Source organism: Martes martes, assembly GCF_963455335.1.
Source record: "Martes martes genome assembly, chromosome: 12".
In the NCBI taxonomy this organism is placed as follows: Eukaryota; Metazoa; Chordata; class Mammalia; order Carnivora; family Mustelidae; genus Martes; species Martes martes.
This window is the reverse complement of record NC_137900.1, coordinates 62065926-62091364: the sequence shown is the minus strand read 5'-3', so window position 1 is coordinate 62091364 and position 25439 is coordinate 62065926. Positions and strand designations below refer to the sequence as shown.

The 25439-nt window shown below is 45.4% G+C and overlaps 1 protein-coding gene across 1 annotated transcript; it reads right to left on the bottom strand.

The window, feature by feature from the left end:
- Positions 1-635: 635 nt before the first annotated feature.
- On the bottom strand, positions 636-16907 carry POLR1E (RNA polymerase I subunit E). The gene is made up of 12 exons (XM_080820617.1): positions 16770-16907; positions 16104-16207; positions 14875-14951; positions 12868-12953; positions 10608-10666; positions 9699-9843; positions 6815-6922; positions 6127-6223; positions 4238-4371; positions 3233-3314; positions 2349-2480; positions 636-1136 (listed from the first exon to the last, which is right to left on the bottom strand). Exons 1-12 carry the CDS (start codon positions 16843-16845, stop codon positions 977-979), a joined length of 1260 nt encoding a protein of 419 aa, XP_080676743.1. The 5' UTR covers positions 16846-16907; the 3' UTR covers positions 636-976.
- Between the last annotated feature and the right edge of the window lie 8532 nt (positions 16908-25439).

The following is a 25439-nucleotide window of genomic DNA, read 5'->3' as shown; positions in this document are numbered from 1 at the left end:
TCTGCGAGGGGTTGGCGCCCCTCACCCTGGGTTGTTTGAGGGTCAAACGTTCACAGAAGGAGGAAGCAAGATGGAGACCAGCTTCCCGATCTTTTCGGCTGTTTGTGCTGAGCAGCCCAGGAGTGGAAATGTGGGTACTGAAAGCAGGGGAGGCTGCCCTCAGCATTGCGGGGCCCAGTCACCAGCCCCAGGAGGCCCAGCGGCAGTGTCGGGGAGCAGGGGGTGTCCACGCCTGCCTGAGGAAGCAGCTGCAGCTGTGCGCCCTCAAACCTCACAGCTCCAGGGGCCGCCACCTGACTCCCTCTCGCACAGCCTTTCATAATCCTATAGCTTTCTGTCCACACATTAAACCCCCTTTGAAGGAGAGCTAGAACAGTGTTTTCTGTCCTTCACTCTGATTCCTCTCTCTCAGGAAGGAGCTTTCAGAGCTGCCCCCTGCCCTCTGTGTGGCCTGAGCCAGGCAGAGCGACTGAAGGGGCTGATCACGTCCTCTGATTTGGCTCCACTCTGACGGCAGCCTCAAGTTCACGGGACCCCTTTGGCAGCCCCATGGCGGGGCGGCCCATGCTTAGCTACTGATGACGCCTAAGGCCTCCTCCCAGCCCAGCTGGGCTGTATCCTCCTCGCCATGCACTCCAGGAGCCCTTCAGATTTCTCTTTATTAACATTATCCATTAGATGTGCCCCAGGGTGCAGCTTGTAAGATCTGCCAACTCTGACCTCCCTGGGTCCCACCCTCCCACGGGAACCGGCTGCCATTCACAATCACAGCCACACCAAAGAAGAGAGGTCAAGTCCAACACGGCCATCACTTCATGCTTCCGCTGAAGACCAGCACAACTTGAGATGCTGCCTTCTGGCTTCATACCCACGCCAAGGCAAGGCTTCTTTTTCTTCTCATTTTAAAAATAAAAATGGAAATGAACAGAAGTAGTGGCTGTGTGTGGCCAAAATGCTCCATGCGAAAAGCAAGCCTCTAGGTGATTCTCCTCCGCTTGGACTGGCGTTCCGAGGTCTGGGTCGGAGGCAGTGGGATGGACAGAGTGCCCAGTTTGTGATCCTCCTCCCTGCCAGCTGCTAGAGACACCCTTCTTTTAGAGATCTTCAGCCTCATGGCTTTGGCGATCTCCATCATCCTAAGGAACAAACACAGAACAAACGGGGGAGAACGTCCTCAGCAGGTCTGCTCAGGAAGGCCTGACAGGAGGGAGCAGCACATCACGCTCCTGGCCATGAAGACAGAATCCCCAACGTGGCCCCCAGAGCAAAGCAGAGGGGGAAACATGATCCAGAGTCATCAGAAAGACAATTTCAATTTAATGTCTCGTCATTAGAAAATATCCATATAAATGATGGAAAACCAGGCTATCCTGACACCATTAACAACTCAGTTTACTTCTGATAACCAGGACTGAGCATTTGCTAGAATTTTGGTAGAGCTTTTACAGGCTCCAAGTACCCTTTTTTCTCTTTTATTTTCAAACTCACTGCCTGTGAGAATGCCTTCTATGGACAGCCCTCAGGAGAATCCCCCCAGGGACTGCTACAAGAGTTCAGACAGAGGTGTTCTCAGAGGCTCTCCTGGAACACCGGCAGCCCTGGACACCAGATGCCCCGAAACCACCGACAGAGGCCAACATACCCCGCAATTCACGATCCTGGAAGTTCGGCCCCCTACTTAGTCTGACTCCCTCCTGGCAAGGCTGGAAAGGGCCCAAGACCACAACTCTGCCAACTCTCCCAGGACCCTCCAAGTCCGTCCCTGCTGCTCAGCAGGGCTGCTGGGTTACAGAAGCTGTGTGACATCCCTGGCAAATGGCAGCCCCACTGTGCTTCCCACACCTTGCCTGGCAGCCCCTTCCATCTGACTCAGAGAAAGTTCTTTTTGCTAAGCTGAGATTGGGTTCTCTTACAATGCCCAGCCCTGGGCTCCACCCCTTGGGACCACACAGGCCTCCTCTCCCCAGTGACAGTAATTCCGAGACTGCTTGTGTATACAGGTACAGAATGCTATGGGAAGCCTCAGGCCTGAAGGCCAACTATTCCCCTTCTTGGCTGTGTGAGCCTGGGAAAGTCACTGACTTCTCTAACTGAGGGTTCTCCCGTTGTTTTGTAGGGAAATCACTGAGATCATCACAGACTTAATGCTACACCTCACAAGACAAGGCTTACTCCAAAATGTCTGGCTGCTCATCTGTTTACTCACTCAGGCACTGACAACTGTCCCCCGGTCCCAAATCTTGTCCATACTACACATTCCCAGTTTCCTCGATGGCACATCCTGCTTTCCAGTAGTACTAGAAATACATCAAGCCCCCACAGGGAGCTTGTAATTCCATGCTGCTCACCTTCTCTCACTGAGCTTCAAGTCTCTCTGTAACACTGTCAGGTCAATCTGGAAGTTGCTTATGTGCAAGGCAAGTATGATGACGTATGCAGTGATCTTTGCCTTCATAGAATCTGAAATCAAGTTCCGCAGGCTGCAAAGGCAGTGGCAGTAAAGGAGAGACAGTGCGTAAGATGATTATTCTGAAAGCAAAATAAAAACATCCAAGCCTGTTCTCATATACACACAATGTCTTCCCATCTTGGGGAGAAGAAAAGAAAGTTGAGCACCATTCCAGGTCCTGTCATGGTGCCCACGCCATCACACACAGTGGAGCGGTGAGGCAACCCCAGCATCCCCTCCAGGTGGGACAAAGAAAGCCACATGTTTACTTTCCCCAGGCAGAGTTAGAGTCTCGCAATGATAAGGACCCTCAGAGCCTGACCCCACTGCTCAGCTGGGCTGCTGGGAAAACAGTCATCCCAAACCCAGTTGCTGATGTTTCCTCAGAGCAGGAAACACATTCCGAGCCAAGGGCAGGAAAGAAGGCCAGATACGCTGCTCTGGGTCCTTTCCCCAAACTCATCACACTGGCCTGTGCTTTTCTGCTCCACTGCCTTCCCATGGAACACCGGTTCTGTGGGGTATGAGGAAGGTTCCTTGAAAGAAGTCTCCACGGCAGTACTTCCTAGAGCTGCTAATGGGAACTTCTCCAAGGGGCACAGAGCATGTAATATGTAGGGTTTCCTCAACTACCTTGACCCCAGGCCCCTGCAAATGGCCATGAGTGCTCTCCTCAGCAGTGTCTACGGACATGGAAGCCAATCCATGCTCTAGTGCCCCCGCCCAACCCTTCCCACCTGCTTTCTCCTCTATAGGCAGAAGCCCCGGAAGTCAAGCCCTGACCTGCCATTGTTGTAGGTCAAGCAGGTGAAGTGCTTCAGCAGTTTGCTGTTGATGATGTGAGGGACTCCAGGTCCCAGGGCACCTGCAACACAAAGGTGAGTTTGTGCGTTTTGTTTCCAAACCCTCGTACCACACCTCCTCCGTGAGCTGGGACAAGAGGCCAACAGCTGCGCCACCACAAGGAACAGAACCATGTGGGAAGAGAAGCAGGGGCCCGAGAACCAGGACAGCCACCTGCCAATGCAAACGTGCTCGGGGTGTTTCAGCCTGCAGGCCGCCTGCGCCCAAGAGACATCTGTGATGGGGCAGCGGTGAGAAGGAGGAACAGACTCCGATGAGGCCTGAAGTCATAGAATTCATAAGATGCAACACAGACTGTGGCAAAAGCCCAGGGAGAGGGAAAGAAGGGCGACTGGAACGTGCAAATGAGCAACAACCAAGTACCGACAACATAAAGACTCTTGGGAGCTCCAGCACCGTAACGAGACGGCACCAGCTTGGGCCTGAAACCACAGGTGGGTTTCCAACTCCAGGGAGATAGGAGTGTGGGGCACCCCCCCACACACCTGCCGTGGCCCTCACTGTAGGTGACACAGGTCACCAGGGGAAATGGACTCTCTTCTCTCTCCGTCGGAAATTAGCTGACACAACACAGCCCTGCCACCGGCCTTCATGTGAGCAAAGCCGATTTTTCTCCCCACAGGATTGACATTTGTCCAACCGTCTCTTAAAATTTTCATTTGATTTGACTGGATACTATTCTTTGCCCAATGCAGAAGAAAGAGCAGTCAATGTTAGCTCTGAACAATCGTACAACCCAGCCTGTCCCCACTTTCAGATGAGGAAAGAGCCGGGCCAATTGTCTCAGCATGCTGGTGGCGCCCACAGGAACCTGTTACACAGAACTGAAGATCTGCACAAGCACAGGCATTTTCTTCTCTCATCAGAGCCGGTCTAAGAGACAAGTAACAGGCTGGAAATAACTAGAATAAAATGTCTACTTACTTTTCCGCTTAACCACTTTCTGTGCTCGAAATTTGATGAGCGTGTCCAGAAACCATATGCATCGGGCCTGGCGGTCTCGGCTCTCCTCATCTGATGGCAAAGACTTCAACGCTTCTATGACAAAGGAGCAGTGCCTAAAAGAAGGGCGGGGTGGGGTGGGGGACAAGGGAGGAATGCATTTAAGACCAGCTGTCAGGAGCCACTCCCGCTCTCACAATGAAAACAGCGAGCATCTGCCACAGCTGATACACAATAGTCGAGGAAGGGCCATCCTGCTAATGCTCCTTGTAACATGGCGAGCACAGGGCTAGGGCACTAAAGGGCTAGACAATAAATATTCCAGCCTCTGTGGGCCTTGTGGTCTCTGCTGCATCTACTCAGACCTGCCCCTGTAGTGCAAGAGCAGCCATTAATCATACACAAATGAATGGCCACGGCTGTGTTCCAATAAAACTTTATTCATAGGCAGCAGAACAGACTTGGCACAGTCCGCCAACACAGTCGACTGCCAGACAGTCCGCCCCATCCTGATGTTGTGCTCGGGGGCCCAGGCTCTTGAGTTAGACTGCCCGGGTTTGAACCCCCTCTCTGCCATTTAGTGGCTTAGGCAAGTCTCTATATTCTATACATCTCTGTACACCATCTCTGCCTAAAAATTTAGGATAAAGATAGTAGCCTCCTCCTAGGATTTTTTGGTGCATTGAATGAGACAATGCAAGAAGAGTGTTTAGAACAGTACTTGGCACATGTAAGAGCTCCTTCAGTGTTAGCCGTTATTTTTATGTACTGTTCCACCACCAGGAGGATCCTGGACTCAGAGGTTAGAAGGCTCTTCAAGGTCATCTTACAGCAGCCTCATTTCACAGATAAGAAAACTGAGGCTCTGGGAGGGAAGACCATGCAGTACCTCCGGCAGAGCTCAGGGACTCTGTTCTCCAGACTCTCAGCCCAGAGCTCATTCCTGCACCTGCTGTGCAGCCACAGCTACACGAAGACAACCAGGAATAAGCTTTTATGCACATGTATCTTTGGAACGAAAACCAAAAAAAGCACTCTCGAAAACTTGGGAACCAACGCAGGGTTCACAATTTTTCATTTTCTCAAGATGAAATTATTAAAAGAAAAAAACTCAAAAAGTAAGAAAATTCCTCTGTCATTGTAAAAGAAAAGCTGCTCGAAGGGCCAAAGGAGACAGGGAAGATACTCTGAGTATTTTCAAATACACACTATTTAAATTAGCTTAACTTTTTTTTAAGATTTATTTATTTCTTTTAGAGTGCAAGCACGCACACAAGCAGGGGGAGGGGCAGAGGGAGAGAGAGGAAAGAAGCAGACTCCCTGGTAAGTGCAGGGTTGGAAGCAGGGGCTTGATCTCACGACCCTGAGATTATGACCTGAGCTGAAATCAAGAGTCAGACCCTTAGCCAACTGAGCCATCAGGGCACCCCCATAAATTTGACTTTATGTATAAAGTGTACAAAGTGACTTGTGTATAAAGTGATTTTATGTATAAAGTGTCCACTGGCACCTAATCACAGGTTGGCACCTGGGCCCTGCCAGGGACAATCACTGTCAGCATTAACACTGGGGATACCAGGCCAGCTCTGGCTCCAAGCCCCACACTGCAAGGCCTCACCATCCTCTGCTTAGCCAAAGGCGCCATGCACTCAGAGGCCACCTCTCTCTCCCCTGAATGCCACCCACAGCCTTGGGACAGAGGCCTGAAACATCTTCAAGAAAACACTGGCTCATTCATGTTCAAATGTTGAAAAGACATACACCCTCACCAACGGACATCCCTAAAGGTCCACTTCATGTCTGACTACTGTCGTGTTCTGACACCACTGCCTCAGACACTCCATCTACCCCAGGGCAGGGGAGGGGGGTACCTGTTCTCTTCAATCATCTTCAGTATTTCCTCTGAGGAGACGTTCCTGAAAGCTTCGGAGGGGCTCTGAAGAGCTTCATACTCCGCGGTGGACAGAACTAGTGACAGGTCAAGAACATAATCTGACCAAAATGGAAACATCCAATGAGCTTGCTCATCTCAGAGTGGCCCCATGTCAGAGATGGGAAAGCTGAGGCCCCGACTGGGGAAGACCACATAGTATTGGGGCTGAGTGCAGGGACTCGGTTCTCCAGACTCCTAGCCCAGAGCCCATTCCCTGATGGGGCTTTTCTGCCTCCTCAGCTGATTACAAAGCCACTGCAGTTATGTTCCCTGTGACTAGACCGACCAGTAGGAAAATTCTATGCTCTACCTTTTACAAACCAGTCTGCCCTAGACTTAGGGCTGACGTGAAAGTCTTATTTTGACTACTCACAGAGAGTGGCCCCCACAGGGCTGAGCTTGAGGGTATCTGGCACTTTGCTGAGGAATGGGCTGGACTCCCAGGGGCTGCGGGCTGGTCCCACAGCTGGTGAGGAAGCCTAGCTGACTTCCAGCAACAGCACCAGGGCGAGTACTTCTGTGAGCGTGATGGGACCAGCAACGTCCTCAGAGAGCCTGTCTGCCCACTAATGTATGCACCTCTCAACTTGTGAAATAAAGGAGCATTTCTACTGCAACAAGGATACGGTCTTCAAACTTATACACGTCTTCAGGTTTGGCGGCATCATCGTGGCAGGGAGGAAGGTAGAGGGAGTCATCCTGCAGGTCGTCATGGATGGCGTCATTGACCAGAGCTTTTCAATAAAGGAAGAGATGGTGCTGGTATCATGCTGTTTGGGTTCAGGCTCCCCAGTACTCTGTAACTTGTGTACTCAAGATTAACTGGTCCAGAAACTCCTAATCGGGATGCTTCCACCAATGTGGCCTGACCAGGCTGATGTCCACTCATAACACAAACCTAACCAGGCCCTGGAGAAGGCACACGCAGCACGGCTCCCCTCAAGCAGCCCGCACAGTAGCTGGGAGGGACAGGTGGGCTAGTAAATATTTACAATATAAGAGAAGCTAAAAGTGAGGAAGAGAGCCATTCATGGCTTGACGTCCAGAAAACTCCACAAATTGTGAGTAAAAATGAAAAATCATAATATAAAACTGTGAACGACCCTATAAGAAAAACCATGTAAGGATTAAGTAAGCTAGGGCGCCTGGGTGGCTCAGTCAGTTAAGTATCTGACTTCGGCCTGGATCATGATCACAGGGTCCTAGGATTGGGCCCCACATTGGGCTCCCTGCTCGGCAGGAAGCCTGCTTCACCCTCTCCCACTCCCCCTGCTTATGTTCCCTCTCTCGCTGTTGTCTCTCTCTGTCAAATAAATAAAAAATTTAAGAAAGTAAAAAAGAATTGTATTAAAAAAAGAATTAAGCAAGCATATAAATATGGACAGAGAGGAATATAGGAACATTCTAATAGCTCATCTGGTAAAATGATGGAAAATGGGTGAATTCTTTTTTTTTTTTTAAGATTTTATTTGTTTATTTGACAGAGAGAGAGATCACAAGTAGACAGAGGCAGGCAGAGAGAGGGAGAAGAAGGCTCCCTGCTGAGCAGACAGCCCGATGTGGGGCTCGATCCCAGGACCCTGAGACCATGACCTGAGCTGAAGGTAGAGGCTTTAACTCACTGAGCCACCCAGGTGCCCCGAGGTTTGTTTTTTTTTTAAAGATTTTATTTATTTATTTGACAGAGAGAGACAACAGCAAGAGAGGGAACAGAAGCAGGGGGAGTGGGAGAGGGCGAAGCAGGCTTCCACTGAGCAGGGACACCGATGCAGGGCTCAATCCCAGGACTCTGGGATCATGACCCAAGCTGACGGCAGACGCCCAATGACTGAGCCATCCAGGTACCCCTGTTTTAATTTTATTTTATTTATTTGGGAGAGAGATCACAGGTAGGGGGAAGGGCAGAGGGAGAGGGAGAAGCAGACTCCCCAGTGAGCAAGGACCAATGTGGGGCCTGATCCCAGGACCCTAGGGTCATGACCTGGGCCTAAGTCATGAGTCGGATGCTCAACCAACTGAGCCACCCAGGTGCCCCTTTTTCTTTTCTTTTTAAATATCCTTTGACAGCTGAGAGTTAACTGAACAAAAAAATTCAAAAGTTTACTTATGCTTTCAAATAAATGGAGACGCATACTTATATGTTCCAGATAAGAAAATATAATATTGTAAAGAAGATGTTGATTCTCTCCATTTTATTCTCCATGGGATTTTGAGGCAATTTGACAAAGTAATTCTTAAGATCACCTGGGGAAAAAAGGCATGCTACTCTAACCAGTTTGTCAAAAATAAGGAGGGATGGAGGAATTTGCCCCATCAGAAAACAAGCTGGCAGATGAGGCTACTGAAATCCAGAGCCTGGTGCTGCCCCAGGAACAGAAAGGACAACTGAACAGAACAGACAGAATGTGCTCAGGTGAGAAGGATGACTTTTTCAATCATCTACAAAAAAAAGGATGGCGCTGGGGACAGCTGGCTAATCCTTTGGAAGATATAAAATTAGGTCTGTACCGTATGCCAAAAAAAATCTTCATTAAGATTTAAATGTTAAAAGTAAAATTATGAAAATACTGAAAGAAAACATAGGGAAATATTTATATAATCGCAGGGTTTAAAAAGATTGTCTAAGAACTACTAAAATTCCATATTATTTTATTTTATTACTTATTTTTAGGCAGGCTCCTTGCCCAGCATGGAGCCTAACACAGGGCTTGAACTCACACAACCCTGAGATCAAGACCCAAGCTGAGATCAAGAGTCATCCACTTAACCAAATGAGCCACCCAGGCACCCCTAAAATCTCATTTTATTATTTTTTTAAAAGATTTTATTTATTTATTTGACAGAGAGAGATCACAAGTAGGCAGAGAAGCAGGCGGGGGCGGGGGGGAAGTAGGCTCCCTGCTGAGCAGAGAACCCAATCTGGGGCTCGATCCCAGGACCAGAGATCATGACCTGAGCCGAAGGCAGAGGCCTAACCACTGAGCCACTCAGGCGCCCCTAAAATCCCATTTTAATAGAAAAACTGCTCTTATGTAAACTTTCTCTTATGTTCTTATAATGCATCTGAGCAATAAATACATTTTTAAATAATATAATTAAATGCTCAAGCTGCTCACGAGTTTAGGAACAGAAAAAGATCCGCTGATCCCATAGTGAAGCACCGTCTCAGTTCATCATCCTCACATCAGTTTTCTTGCCCCAAACCTCCCTGTGACCACCCCGAGACCGAGGCCTTCTCCCTCTGCACCCCAACTGGAACCCTGGCGCCCAAGACACAGCACGCACACACCCGTCGCTGCACTGGTCTCTTCTACCTGACTGTGACCTCCCTGCAGGTAGACGTGTCTTACTATACCCAGAGTCTGTTCCCCAAGGAGGCGTGCAGGGAAAGGCAGGAAGGAATCCAGCCCTGATGCCCATTATTTCCATCTGTGGGGCAGGTAAAAGATCTCAAGAGAAGAGGAAGCGGCCTCTGTGAGCAGACTCTTATCCCGAGTGCCAGCTGCTTACCAGTCACACCCTTTGCATCAATAATATTCTCCGCGGCTTTAGCAACTGCACAGTTGAGAGATTCACTGCCAACTTTGTTCATTCTTCTGGAGTTCAAAGCCCGCTTCTGTTTGGTGGTTCCAAAGGCTTCGATGCAAGAATCCATCTGTGCAGCGACAAATCTGGTTTGTCTGGGGACAGGCTGGGCACTACTACTCCTAGCTGTGTGACTGTGGGGAAACTCTCCACCTTTCTGAGCCAGGACTCCCTCACCTGTGAACTGCGGGGGACTCATACCTTTCTATCGCCAAGGCTTGTATTAACAGATCTGAGTACTCGCTTTGTAAACTGTCACGGGCTATTTATAAATCAACGGTGTCCATTTGCACGGCGAAAGCCTGGACTAGACTGAGGATTGGTAAATTCCGCGCATAGCCTACCGTTTTCTAGCCCTACACTCACAGCAGATGTTGCTTATCACTCACTCTCTCCCACTGAGCCTGAGGACAGTCTCACGTCCTTCTCAACACAGCGCTCCAGGCAGTGCTGAAGCCTCAACCGACTTGCCATCTGGGGTGAGATCACCCACGCTGAAAATCCTGAAGTTCACTTTGTTTTAATGTGAGAGCTTCCAGGCTACAACTAGTATATTCTGCAACTTGCATTAAATCCAAAACCAAGTGTTACACTACACCTATGTCAGCCCAGCGACACAGTTTCGAATACCGGCACGGAGCTGTGTCTAGCTGCCCCAGACAGAAGGACAGTGCTCTGTGAGGCCAAGAGGTCTCTGCAGGTAGACTGTCCGGGGAACCACAGACCCAATGAGCTGGGAGCAGCCCTCTGCTCAGCCAGCTCATTTTACATGGAAAAACGCGGTCCTAGAAGGAATGTGCTTCAGCTCCCATGTCTCAGTTCTACCACACTTACCTTTTCTCTAAAACTTTTGGTCTGACTCTCTTGTGTCAATTCACTCTCAACTGATTCATCTGTCAAAACACAAAACAAGCAAAAACAGAGAGGGGGATAAAAAGCAAGCTGTAAGACCCACATACTATAACAGTGATTAATATTTATTTCAGGGTTACTCTAAGAAAAACAGATTTCTTTACTGCAGGACTTCCCAGAGTTTAACATGATGGATTCTGTGAACATTTAGTCTGTGCCTTTAGTATACAGTTAGAGGATATGGAGAATAAATTAAGGAGTCAAATGAAAGGTCATCTAATCCAACCTCTTCGTTTTACAAATAAGGAAAAAGCCTCCCAATGAAATGATGTGTCCCAGGTCAGTTCACCAGGCAGTGGCCTAGATGGGATTAGAAATCAAGTCCTCAGCTCTTTCCAGGAAATAGTTTTGCCTTCCTTACAAAAGACCTAAAGGCAGACATAAATGTGAGGTATGTGTTACTTACATGAAGCTCTCTCTGATCTCCCATAAACTACTCATATAGGGGCAGGACACAGTAGTGGACAGGAGCATAAGCTCTAGAGTGACCTTGTCTGAACTGCACTCCCAGTTCATATATATGAGATATATATATAATATAATACAATTATAACTTAACATAATGTAATTATAATATACATTATATTAATATTAGTAATGTATAATTACCAGTTGTATAATTATATTAGTACTATACTACTAATACATAATTATACTATTATGTATTACGATATTATAATTATATTATAAGTTATATTATATTGTATGATAACATACATATATATCAGCAGTATGTCCCCTTCAGACTCTGTGCCAGTTTCGTCATCAGTAAAACCACCAGAGGGTTATTACATGAAGTAAATGCTGACATGCATTGAAAGTGCTTAGAACAGTGCCTAGCACATAGTAAGGAATCAATAAATGTTGCATGTGTATATGTATGTGTATATATTTATGTTGGCTAAAATAAACCATTACTTACAATTTTTTTACATGTAAGAACAAAAATTTGTTTGATCAACAGATTAATGAATAATTTCCTTTGCCTCCTTAGAATCAGAAAAGGATTTGGAGAATAATTTAAATGTAGCTGTATTCAAAAAGCAAGGAATTCTTAACCTATAGACTCTGGACCCCTAGGAAAGTCACAGATGGGTTTCAGGACTCAAGAGCCCTTTACAATCATATGCAAAATCTCATATATATTCTTGAATATTATATAAGTTTCCGGGAAGTAGGTCCAGGTCCTTCAGATTCTTAAAAGGACTGGCACCATTGCGCTGAGGGAATAAAGCTGAATTACTACCTCGGAAGGTATTAGGCAGATCTACCATGACCGTTAACAATCCTTCCTCATCTACACCCCCCACCCCACTGTGGTTCTCAGTATTTAAGATTTAGGGAACAGGAGTCACTTGGGTCTGACCCTCTGACCTATCATTCTGGAAGATCCCACTCTACCCAAGCATTCTAAGATGCCAAAGCAGAGAAGCAGTATAAGCTCTCCCACTGGATTAGGAAATAATGGATTCTCTCCTAAACAGAGAGTGTAGAGACTTCTCATCAACATGAAAATTACTGTCCAACTTGTAAGTAACTTCCATCACTTGCTAGAGACCCTAAGACCTCTCTACTCCAGCTAGAACAGCAAAGAGTTAAGAAAGGCCTTTGAATGAAAAAAATATCAGACATGCCCTCCAATATTCTGCTCTGATCACTGTTCAAGTAGCTTCTTAAAAAAATTAACATATAACGTATTATTAGCCCCAGGGGTACAGGTCTGTGAATCGTCAGGCTTACCTGTTCAAGCAGCTTTAACTAAAACTTTCTTTTTTTTGGATTCACTGAAATATGTATTGAGCAGCTAGGGAGATACAAAAGTGACTAAAACATCAATGAAGAGGTAAGCAGATGCACACATCATAGAAAGCCAAGTGTAAGGGGTCACCGCATCACAGCAGTCAAGAGAAAAGTGCTTTAGGAGATCAAGAATGAGACTGCTTCCAGAAGATTATTTTCTGATCTCAAATCTGTAAACGCTGTACGGACAGGACCTGTGACTGTTTTGTGATGTCTCCAACCCCTAACTTGTGCCTGGAGCACAGTAAACCATCAGTAAATATTTCCAGAAAGGTGCCCTTTAAAAAATAACTACAAAATATGTTTTACAAACCAAAAACTAACTCATCTAACAAATCTAAAACATGCAGTGTTTTTGTGAGCCTTCATGACTGGGCCCTACCTGAAAACAGTGGCTGCATGTTGAACAACTCAGCATCATACACCTCCATCTGGCCAGAAGTCTTGTTCAGAATTCCCACAAAGTGCCTGAATAAAGTAGGAATAATATCAATGACAATCAGTTATTCAAACATATTGTTTATACAACTTCCTTTTTCTACTTAAAAGTTCTCACTGGTCCTTCTGCCCCAATCAATACACTTGAGGAACACACCACTTGCTACTGAGGAACAGTAATCCCCTACAGCAGCAATTCTTAGCATGAGAGGGAAAGGGGAGAATGAATGAGGGAGTTCACGAGGTGGTTCTGGAAGGAAAAAGAGGGGGAAAAAAAAAAAAGCTCCCAGGTGATTCTGGTAGTCAATTACACTTGGGCTCACTGCCGTAGTGGGAAACGCTTTGGGGTTTCTAGATATAAGAATCTAGAATTACACTAACATTTATTGCACACATAAATTTTATGGGGGCAAAGACAAGTAAAACTTTGGGAATTATGGGGAGACAAGTCTGAACTAGAGAATCTTTGGAAAGGCATGATGTGGTGTTATATACAGTTTTAAGTATATACAAATTAATCTGACTTCTCTCAGGGTGGTTCCATGGGGGCTTTGAAAAGGTCTGTTTTGTGGTTCACTGCTGGGTACTATCAGAGGGACACTGTCTGAGTTACACCAGTGCCTGACAGTCACAGGCTGCTCATGTGGACAATCATCACTGCACCGATGGGGAGCCTGGGGCTTAGGGAAGGCAGAGTTGCCCAAAGCAGGTGATCAGTGGCAGAGCTGTATGGAAACCCTGGAGCCTTTGACACTACCAGATCCTTTTCTTGTTAGTTCCAGCAGAAACTTCTGGCAAGCTTTGGCCTATTAATTAGGCTGCCTTTTGGGAACCAAACAGTTATAAAGAATATTGCAAAGTAATGAAGGTGATCAAAAGGTACTTTCAGTTACAAAATAAATAAGGGGATGTAATTAACAATACTGTATTTAACAACATTATATTATATATGTTTATTATATATAAATGAACAATATTATAGATGTGAAAGTTAACAATATTACATATGTGAAAGTTGCTAAGAGAATAAATCTTAAAAGTTCTCATCATAAGAAAAAATAGTTTCTGTGTGGTAATGGATAACTGCTTATTGTGATGACCATTTTGCAACATATACGAATAACTAATTGTTATGCTGTACACCCGAAACTAATGTCATGTTATATTATATCTCAATTAAAATGTTTATTATTCAGAATTTTTTTAAGTAATCTCTGCTCCTGAGGCGCCTGGGTGGCTCAGTGGGTTAAAGCTTCTGCCTTCAGCTTGGGTCATGATCCCAGGGTACTGGGATCGAGCCCCATGTGGGGCTCTCTGCTCAGCGGGGAGCCTGTATCCTCGTCTCTCTCTCTCTCTCTTTGCCTGTCTCTCTGCCTACTTGTGATCTCTGTCTAATAAATAAATAAAATCTTTAAAAAAAAAAAAAAAAAGTAATCTCTGCTCCCAATGTGGGACTCAAACTCACAGCCCTGAGATCAAGAGTTGCATGCTCCACTGACTGAGCCAGGCAGGCACCCCTAAAAAATTATCTTTTTTTAAGATTTTTTTATTTGACAGAGAGATCACAAGTAGGCAGAGAGGCAGGCAGAGAGAAGGGGGGAAGCAGGCTCCCTGCTGAGCAGAGAGCCCGATGTGGGGCTCGATCCCAGGACCCTGAGATCATGACCCAAGCCCAAGGCAGAGGCCCAACCCACTGAGCCACCCAGGTGCCCCCTAAAAAATCATCTTAAAGAAAACTACAAATAAATGAGGTTTTAGGAAATCCTACAAATGTAACTCATTTTTTCTTTTCAGGTATGTCCGCATGCTGGTGTGAAGGCCCCTGATTCTGGGAACACAGGGACATGGTAAACCTCTCCAGATTTTCCCCATTGCCCCTAAAATAAAGACCAAAACCAGCAGTGCCAGGCTCACCATCACTCTCCTCCCCTTCTCCCATCCCTTCCCCTACCTGCACAGAGTGTTGCACTTGAGAGCTCCAGTCCCAAAATTGTTTCCTACGTAGGACAGTCTGTCTGTTTCAGCAGCCTAAAATGAAAAGGGAAAAAGCACCACTAGAACCAATGTTGAAACGTATTACACATCTTGTCCCCTCTTCCCACATTCGCAAAAGCTTTAGAATCCAAACCGAAGTGGATTAGAACTAGAGAGCCTCTGGGAGATGATCCAGCCCCACTACCCAAGTGAATCTGGGGCATCTCTGGGAGAAAGGCAAGAGGACTTTTGAAAGGGAAGCCCCAAATAATGCTGGCTTCTAGCTGGTCTGAAAAGTTCTTGGGGGAGCTGCACCTCAGGCCTTAGGAGAGAGGACTTCAGCTCCCAGCACTTAGAGGTATGCAATAAAACGGTTCTGTCAACTACCTCCTGGACCCAAAGTCCAAGCCCTTCCTGAACTTCTTTGCCCATCTCTCCCATGACTGCTCCCATCCTCACTGGCTGCATTACGCCAAATGGCGATTCACGCCTCAATCGCAGCCAAGCTTTCCTGCTTCTCTGTGTTTATCCTTGCTACTCTCTTCACTTGGACTGCGAAACCTCAGCTGTCAAACCGTCCTCCATCCTTCAGGGCTCAGCTCTGCCGCGCCCTCCCCCAGGAAGGCCTTCTGGAAAGCTGAGACTTCTCCGAGCTCACTCTCCCTCCCTCAGCTCTTGGCTTGTCTGCTTGTATGAGTTACTGAGCTCAAAACCAGTTCTCACCTCTCTAAAGCAGCCATGCTGAACCCAGCAAATCTCGGAACGTTTGACATTCTAGGTGTCACAAAGAAGAGGTGCCGAACATCCTGTGAGGCACCAGTCTGGCCCACAACAGAGAATTATCTCGGTCAGAAGGACAATAGTGCTGAGGCTGAGAAACCCTGCTGTAGAGTAGGAGCTCCCCCGGAGTGCGGCCAGGTGTGATTCAGCAGTTCCCCTTGCACCTTACAGCACCGGGCCACAGTGGGGGCTCAATAAAAGCTTGCTGAACGAACAAATCAAGGAAAGGGTACCACTTCACCAAAAGTACGTAACTGAATGGAGCCTGTCCCATACCCCAACCTGCTGGGGACTCACAGGAGTTCTTCAAAGGCTCATCTGCTATCTCTCCTTCTCTCCTCTCCCTCCCTCCTGCATCCACCCACACCCAGGGCCCTCTGGGCCAACACCAGCCCAGGGGAGACAGCTGGCTACTGCAGCACTTACCAGGATGCGCTGACTCTTCTTCCTGGGGTTTGTGGAGTCACTGCTCTTGTACAAAGTAAAACGCATGTTGCCTGGATTCTGCAACTTCCCATTGGAGAACTGGACTGTAAGATTGCAGCCCAAGAATGAGATGAGAGTAGATGGACCCACGGTATATGGTGGGGAGGAGCTGGACTGTTTATTGGGAGGGAGTGACTGAAGGAATGGGAATGGTAAGGAAGTCCAGGTCCTGACCTAAAGGGGGACTGAAGGAGGTCCTGGTTCAGCTGGGAAGACGTGATGGGGAGGTGAGGCCAGTGCTGCCAAAGGGCTGCGACGGAAGGAAATAACTAGGGGAATGGAGCTGAGGCCTAGCCCAGACCTAGAGAGACGGGGAAATCTGCCTGGTGGAGAAGGAAGCTGGGCAGGTGTGAGTGAGTGACGGGATGACTGGTACAGCCCAGGGGAGGAGGGTGTCTGGGATGTCCTCATCCAGCTGGGAGGTGGTGACAGAAAGCTGGTGGGATGACAAAGGAGCCCTGGCCAAATCCCAAGGAGTGGAGGAGACTGGAGGGGGTCTTGGCGCAGCTGGGAAAGGGGCTCGACAGGGGCAGGAGGCCTGTAGAGGCATCCAGACCGAAAGGGAGGGACTTCTGGGGAACTCTGCTTCGGCTCCGCAGTCTTTACCCAGTACTGCTCTCTGGCTCTCGTCGGGCTCCCCACAGTACAGCCACCTCGCACTCGGCAACACCTCAGCCGCCATCTCGCCAGTCCCGACGCCGAGAGTGCAGACAAACCCGTCCCGGGGCCCGTCAGCCTTCCACGCTCTGTGGCAGAACCGCGAGGCGGAAGAGGCGTGGCCTCATCAGCCCCGCCCCGCGCGTGCGAAGACTGCGTGGCCCCGCCCCACCCGACAACGCCCTTTTCCCCCTGCCCCAGAGCACGGAGGCGTGCCATCTCCGCCCACTCTTCGCCCCGCCCCTCCGCTGGGAGAGGCGGTGGGGCCCCCAGTTCTCTCCTCCGCCCGCCTCTCTGATACGCCGCAGCTCGCCTGCGCAGAAGGGGTTGTGGCATCAGGGCCGTTACGACAGCAGAAAAGCCAAAGCAGGACCTTAGAACGTGGACTCAAAGGAGGGTATTTTTGAAGGACAAGAACTCAGGTCGTTTCATCTCTGCTACCCACATTGTCTTCTTTCAGGACTCAACAAATGACGTCACCAGTTGTCCCAATAAAGTTTTTACAGCGGAAAGAACCCTTGTACCTGGCCCTTATTTTGTGGGCAGATACTTCAAAACTAGATAAATATCCTGTTCATTACACTACCAACTTATTTATTTATATCAGTCTAGACTTGTAGATTCCCATTTTATTCAACAGATTAGAATCTGCTACTATCATTTATTTTCAAGTTCAAGTTTTATCAGATTGAACCAGTGGGAACCCCATTAAGTTGACTTCTGGGTACTTTTAGCATGTCCACATCATTTTTTTGAACATGTCCTTACTTTCTGGCACAAGATATTTCCACTGGTCTTGGAGTTTCCCTGCCCCAACCCTTGAATCACCCATTTCTCCAAGGAGTTCTGGTTTCTTTTGGTAGGGAGTGGTATTTTTTTTTTTTAAAGATTGTATTTATTTATTTGACAGAGTGAGAGAGATCACAAGTAGGCATAGCAGCAGGCAAAGAGGGGGAAGCAGGCTGCCCGCCAAGCAGAGAGCCTGATGTAGGGCTTGATCCCAGCATCCCGAGATCATGACCTGAGCCGAAGACAGGCTTAACCCACTGAGCCACCCAGGCGGCCCAGGGAATGGTATTTTAAAAAACTAAGATCTGTGTAGTAGGTAGGGACTGCTTTGGAGATGTCACGACTCCCAGGCCTGAATGAACTGAATTGGGAAATATATATAAGTAAGCACACTTTTACAACTAACAACGATTAATTTATAAATTTAGGATATCTAAACCCATATATTTCTAAAATTTAGGATTTCTAAGTCCATATTGAAAGCCCTGAGATCATACTGACCTCTAATTCCAACTGAGCACCACAGGGTTTATTCTGATTTTCCTTCTTCCCATATTTGTAACTTCCTTTGCTGACACTGAGAAACCTGGTTTCCATTAGCCTTAATATCCTTATCTGATGATATACGAATACACTTATTTGATCAGTCCTCCTGCAAGTAACACATCCCCCATCACTACCACCACCACCATCACCTGACATGGAGGCCTAGTAGCCCATTCAGGCTCAAACACCTTAAACCAAGCCCAGGCTTCTGCATGGATACTGTATTAGTTTAGAGTTCTCCAGAGGAGCGGAACCAGTAGGAGATCTATATAGATCTATATCTCTCTATATATTTAGAAACAGAGAGAGGTTTGTTGAGTAATTGGCTCACACAATTATGAAGGCTGAGAGGTTCCACAATTTGCCATGTGTACACTGGTAGGAGAGCTGCTGGTATAAGTCCAAAGGCCTGAGAACTAGGGAAACCAATGATGGAACTTCAAGCCCAATGACCAGAGAAGATGAGATGTCCCAACTCACAGACAGAGCGAGAAAAAAATGGGAAAACTCCTTCCTCCACCTTTTGTCTATTCAGGACCTCAAGGGATTAGATGATCCTCACCTACATTGCTGAAAGCAGTCTGCTTTACTGAGTCCACTAACTAAATTAAATACTAATTAGAATGCTAATCTCATCCAGAAATACCATCATAAACACACACAGAAATAATGTTTAGGGCGCCTGGGTGGCTCAGTGGGTTAAAGCCTCTGCCTTCAGCTCAGGTCATGATCCCAGGGTCCTGGGATGGAGCCCCACATCAGGCTCTCTGCTCCACAGGGAGCCTGCTTCTCTTCCTCTCTCTGCCTGCCTCTCTGCCTACTTGTGATCTCTCAAATAAATAGATAAAATCTTTTAAAAAAATGTTTAATCTGGCACCTAGAAGCCAGTCAAGTTGACATATGAAACTGACTGTCACAGATGCTCCCCTCCTTACTCTGCTCAGACTCTGACAACCCTCACCAGGGTGTCCCCCTGCCCAGATGCCTTTCTCACTCTCTTGGGCTCAGACAGTTTGTACCAGGCCACACTTTTTTGCTCATCTTGCTTGGGCTCCACCACCCCTGCTCTAGATCACTGTAGACTCCCCTATTTCTCTGAGTGGAAAGCTAATTTGCTTGACCCCCTGAATGGCTTTTGGATTGAGTTCTTCCAGCAAAGAAAAGGAAAAAGGGGGAGGTGGGAAAGGAGCTTAATAGCCTAATTATTTACTTGTCTCCCCTACTGGAGACGGACTTACTTGAGGTTAACAATTAACAAGTTGGGAGTTAAGCAATAAACTGATTAATGGGTTGTTGTTGTTTTTAAGATTTATTTATTTATTTGAGAGAGAAAGAGAGAGCACACAAGTGAGAGGGGCAGGGAGAGGGAGAGAGAATCTCAAATAAACCCTGTGCTGAGCACAGAGCCAGACATGGGGCTCAATCCCATGACCCTGGGATCAGGACACTGAGATCACAACCTGAGCCAAAACCAAGAATCAGATGCCCAACCAACTGTGCCACCCAGGCACCCTGATTTATGGTTTTCTTTACTGCTGCATCTCCAGCTCCTGGAGCAGTGCATGGTACATAAGTAGATCCTCAATAAATGTTGAATGAATGAGTGACAGGTCAAGGAATGAATCTGAATCATCACTAATCCTAGGAACCTCAGGACTGGAGCTCCAAGATGCTTATTAATGGTGCTTAAAATTAACCGGCATTGGGTTTACACAGAGTAGATTCTCTGTAAATGTTGATTGGTGGAATGAAAACATTAACAGTTAAGTCAAAGTTAAAGGGTGACATATAAAGAATCCATTGTAGTTGAGAGGTGTCCTGACCCCTCCTGATATAGGAACATATGTATGTATAGCCCTGCTACTCAAAGTGTGGCTCCTGGGCCAGCAGCAGCACTGTTATCTGGGAAGTCATGAGCAGTGCAGAATCTCCAGCCCTACCAGATCTTCTGAGTCAGAATCTGCACTTAACAAGAACTCTGGGTGATTAATGTGCACTGTTGTAAAAGACTATTTCCCTCTAAGGCATATCTTTACCAGTCAAATGAAGTCTGTGAAAGTCCTCAGAATTGGCTGCTTTTATGGCTAGGTGGAAGAATGAAGAAAGCACCCATGGATTGAGAGCAAAGACTCCTAGAATTACAGTTAAGAATTCAAAGTGACAGCACCTCTATTTGGAGAAGCAAAGTGTTAATGGCAGGGTGACTGGGAAGTGGACTGTAGTATGCCCCTATGTTTATTTTTAAAATGATTCAAAACACGTGTACACCATATATGTATAAATCCACGTGTATATAACTGAGATGAGGCAGGGCGTACGTAGGGAGCCCTACTCTGGCAGTGACCAAAATGTGAAAAACTACAAAAGCCCCTTCTAAATTGGTATCAGGGGTAATCACAGGTGACATTTACCATAAAATGTTTGTTTATAAGCTTAGTTTGGAAATTCAGAGACTTCTGGAGTTATCTCTTAGCTTCATTTTTCAGGAGGGGGAAGCAATGTTTAGAGGGTAAGTAAAAGAATAAGGCCCCGGCGCTGGCTGCGGTGGTGGCGGGAGGCAGTCTTTTCCTTGGGTGATATCGCCACCTGCTGGCCGTTCAGGATATGGCTACGGAGGACCTGAAAACGCTTGCCGTAACTTACCGCGTACTCTCTAGGTGCTGAACTTTTTAAGTATAAAAGTGTCTTGCTGTTTTTGGAGGTCTTCCTTTGGATGGAGTCCTAGGATTTAAATTAATATATACTACAGCATGGGCGTTTTAAAAAAAATCCTTAATACACACTGTCAAATTTTCCTCCAATCATTTTTCAGATCTTTAAAAATCTTCATCATGAAAAAAAAAATCTTCATCATGGCACTTTGGGAGATAATGAAAATACATGATTCTTGCCCTTAGAACTTAACTACCTAGGAGGAACACAAAAATGGAAAGAAAAGCATACTCAAGGGTGGGTGCTATTAAAAGTCTTTGGAACTCCTCTTTTTAGTTCTGTCAGTTTTATTGCCTTTGTTATGAAGCTTTGTTCCGAGTATCATACTCATTCATTCTTGTTCTCTCTTCTTGATGAATTAACCCTTTTATCATTTGAATTGTCCTGCTTTATCTCTTATATCTTGTCCTAGAGTCCACTTTAGCTGCCATTAATATAATCACCTCAGCTTTAATATATTTAAAATCATTTACAAAATCACTCTAAAAATCATTAATATAATCACTATAAATATATATTTATATATATATTCATAATGTAAATCACATTTAAATTATATTTAAATATAATTTAAAATCATTAATATAATCACTCCAAAAAGATTTAAAATCTTTGTTAAAAAAAGATTTTATTTATTTGAGAGAGAGAGAGAGTGAGCATGAGCTGGAGGAAGGGCAAAGAGAGGGAGAAACAGACTCCCCATTGAGCATGGAGACCCATGTGGGGCTCCACCCCAGGGCCCTGAGATCATGACCTGAGCTGAAGTCAGACACTTAACAGACTGAGCCACTCAGGTGCTGCCATCATAAACATTTCTAAGTGCACAGTTCAGTTGTATTAAACACTCATAATGGTATGCAACCATCACCACCATCCATCTCCATAGATCTTTTCGTCTTGAAAAACTTAAACTCTATACCCATTAAACAGTAATTCTCCAACTGACTTACCTCCCAAACCCTGGCAAACACCATTCTAACTTTTCATCTCTATGATTTTGACCATTCTAATTACCCGATATAAGTGGAATCAATCATACAGTATTTGTCTTTTTTTTTTAAAGATTTTTATTTACTTATTTGATACAGAGAGAGAGAACACAAGTAGGCAGAGATGCAGGCAGAGAGAGAGGGAAGCAGGCCCCCCGCTGAGCAGAGAGCCTGATGTGGGGCTCGATCCCAGGACCCTGAGACCACGACCCAAGCTGAAGGCAGAGGCTCAACCCACTGAGCCACCCAGGCACCCCCAGTATTCTTCTTCTTGTAACTGGTTTATTTTGTTTAGCATAATGTTCTCCAGGTTCATCCATGTTGTAGCACAAGTCAGAATTTCCTTCTTTTTCAAAGCCAAATAATATTCTATTGCATGTATATACCACATTTTGCTTATCTATTCATCCACTGGGTTGCTCTCATGATTTAGCTATTATGAATAATGCTGCTATGAACATGGATGTACAAATATCTCTGTAAGGCAGTTTTCAGTTCTTTGGGGTATACATCCAGAAGCAGAATTGCTGGAACATATGGTAATTCTCTTTTTAATTTTCCAAGAACACTACTGTTTTCCATACTGGCTGCAGCAATTTACCTTCCTACCCATAGGGTGCAAGGGTTCCAGTTTCTCCACATCCTTGTTATTTTTTATATTTTGGACAGTAGCCAATGGGTATGGGTATGAGGTGGTATCTCGTAGCATTGTCTAATAAGCAGAGATGTCGAGCATCTTTTCATGTGCTTATTGGCCATTTGTGTATCTTCTCTGGCGAAATGTCTATTGAAGTCTTTTGCCCACTTTCGAATTGTCTTTTTTGTTTTATTTTGTTTTGGGGTTGTTGAGTTTTACTTCTCTGTATTCCAGACATTAATCCTTTATCAGATATATGATTTGCAAATATTTTCTCCCATTCTGTGGGTTGCCTGTATATTCTGTTGATAGAGTGTTCTCTATGTGTACCACATTTTTAAAATTTTCATTAAGATCAATTTGTCTATTTTTTTGTTTTGTGGTCTGGGTCCCTGGTGTTATATCCAAAATATTGTTGCCAAAATGCAATGTCATGAAGCTTTTGCCCATTCCTATGTTTTTCCTTTTTTTTTTTTTTAAGATTTATTTATTTATTTGTCAGAGAGAGAGTGAGCACAGGCAGACAGAGTGGCAGGCAGAGGCAGAGGGAGAAGCAGGCTCCCCGCTGAGCAAGGAGCCCGATGCGGGATTCAATCCCAGGACGCCGGGATCACGACCTGAGCCAAAGGCAGCCGCCCAACCAACTGAGCCACCCAGGCGTCCCATTCCTATGTTTTTCTATTGGTAGTTTAAGTTTTAGGTCTTATATTTAAGTCTTAGATCAATTTTGAGTTAATTTTTTCTATTTTTTTCTTTTTTAAAAGATTTTACTTATTTATCTGTCACAGAGAGAGAGATCACAAGTAGGCAGAAAGGCAGGCAGAGAGGGGGAAAGAGGCTCCCCGCTGAGCAGGGAGCCTGATGCAGGGCTCAATCCCAGGACCCTTAGACCATGACCTGAGCTGAAGGAAGAGGCTTAACCCTCTGAGTCACCCAGGTGCCCTTGGACTTTTCTATTTCTTTGTGATTTAGTATTGGCAGGTTTTGTATTTCTAGGAATTTGTCCATTTCATCTAGGTTATCTCTCTCTGTTGCTCTCGCTCTATCTTGGATAAATAAAACCTTTAAAAATAATAATAAATAATAAAATAATAAATAAATAATAATAAAATCTACTGAGACTTAACTTTCTGGGAAGTCTCTTAACTGAGACTTTCTATCATGGAAAATGTCCCAGGTGCACTTGAAAAGAATGTGTGTGTGTTTTTGTTGGGTAAAGTGTTCTGGACGTGTCTATTAGATGTGGTTGGTTAATTGTGTTAAGTCTTCTATTTCCTTACTTCTGTCTGATTGTCCTATCCATTATTGAGAAAGGGATACTGTAATCTTTAACTATTATTGTAGAACTGTTTCTCCCTCCAATTCTGTCAGTTTTTGCTTCAAACCCCCTGGAAGTTGCTCCAGCTGGAGGGGAAAAGGCTTGCAACAATGGGGGAGGGGGGTTATGGTACAACAACGGGTGCCCGTCTCTTCTTCTGCACCTCTGTATCAAAAGCAGCAATCAGTGATGCCAAATATTTGGAGGACAGAGTCCTCTTTTGCCCATCTTGGTTCCCACAAGCTGATGCAAGGGTCTCCAGGAACCAGTGCACAGTGCCTGACATGTGACTGAGGGGTGAGGGATGGGTAGCTTCTACTGTGCTAAGAGCCAAAACTGACCAAAATTGACTGCAATTTATCATCCAAGCCTTACCCTAGAGGTTGCCTTCAATAGATTCCAGAGTTTCAAAATAGGTACATCAGACAGATTCTGTAGTGCAATTACTGTCCAGGTGAGGAAAAAGATTCTTGGTGCTTCCTACCCTGTCATCTTCTCAGAATCCTCTCTCCAAGTTCCTTTTTTTTTTCCTTATAAAATAAAGCATTATGAAATATATTTGTAATTGTTAGGGCTATAGCTGTCTTATAAATTTTTTCCAGAATTTTCATGGCTAATATTCCCTTATGAGTCTTCCCTTATGAGTCTCAGAATCCAGTGTCTACTATCAAAAAGAATCTCATTGATACTTCCATTGAAAAAATATCTTAATTTAAAAAGAATATTGTCAATGATTTAAAAACCAGAACAACCTGAAATTCCTGGCTTTCATAAATACTATTAAAATAATAAAGATTATTTAAAAAGTTAAATTAATACAGGGGTGCCTGGGTGGCTCAGTCAGTTAAGCATCTGACTCTTGATTTCAGCTCAGGTCAGATCTGATCTCAGGCTTGTGAGTTCGAGCCCACCACAGACCCCACTTAAAAAAAAAATTAAATCAGGGCCCATGGGTAGTGTCAGCCTTGGGCTCAGGTCTTGATCTAGGGGTCCTGGGATCAAGTCCTGCTCCCTGCTCAGCAGGGAGCCTGCTTCTCTCTCTCCCTCTGCAGCTCTCCCTGCTTGTGCTCTCTCATTCTGTGTTTGTCTAAATAAATAAATAAATCTTTAAAAAATTAAATTAATACAGAAGTATATAAGGACTAAAAATTAAACACTTAAGCATTTCCTTATCACCTCCTCCTTCACTGAGGTAATTACTGTGAACAGTTTGATTGAATCCTTGATACTTAGCGGTATCTTTACAAACGTTTATGTGTACCTCCACAGGCAGGTTTTTATTAATTTTGTTTTATATGTATTGGGATCATTAAAGATGAAGGAGCAATAATACGTACAGATCAATTTTCTGTAATCCTCTGTAGATGCACACTCAGATTGTTTTCTTTTTCCTTCTACCAACAGCTGTGATCAAAAGCCTCTTGTATATATTTCCACATTTGTATATTTCAGAATACATTTCTAGAAGGATTGCTAGCTAAAAGGGAATGAACACATATTTTAAATTTTGAGAGATACTACCAATCTTCAATTAGAGCATCAATGATACTCCCACCAACAACATAGCAGGGGCCTTTTCACACTTTCCTAAGTTATAAATACATAGATCTTTTTAATTTTTTCCAGTT

Bases quoted from the DNA above. Each gene is read 5' to 3' on its own strand.
- POLR1E (XM_080820617.1), bottom strand. From the start codon at position 16,845: ATGGCGGCTGAGGTGTTGCCGAGTGCGAGGTGGCTGTACTGTGGGGAG. The intron at 10,667-12,867 runs GTAGGGCCCAGT...GTGTTTTGACAG, and splicing joins CATGCAGCCACTGTTTTCAG to ATGAATCAGTTGAGAGTGAA. The intron at 3,315-4,237 runs GTAAGTAGACAT...TTTGTGTTGCAG, and splicing joins GAAAGTGGTTAAGCGGAAAA to GTGCCCTGGGACCTGGAGTC.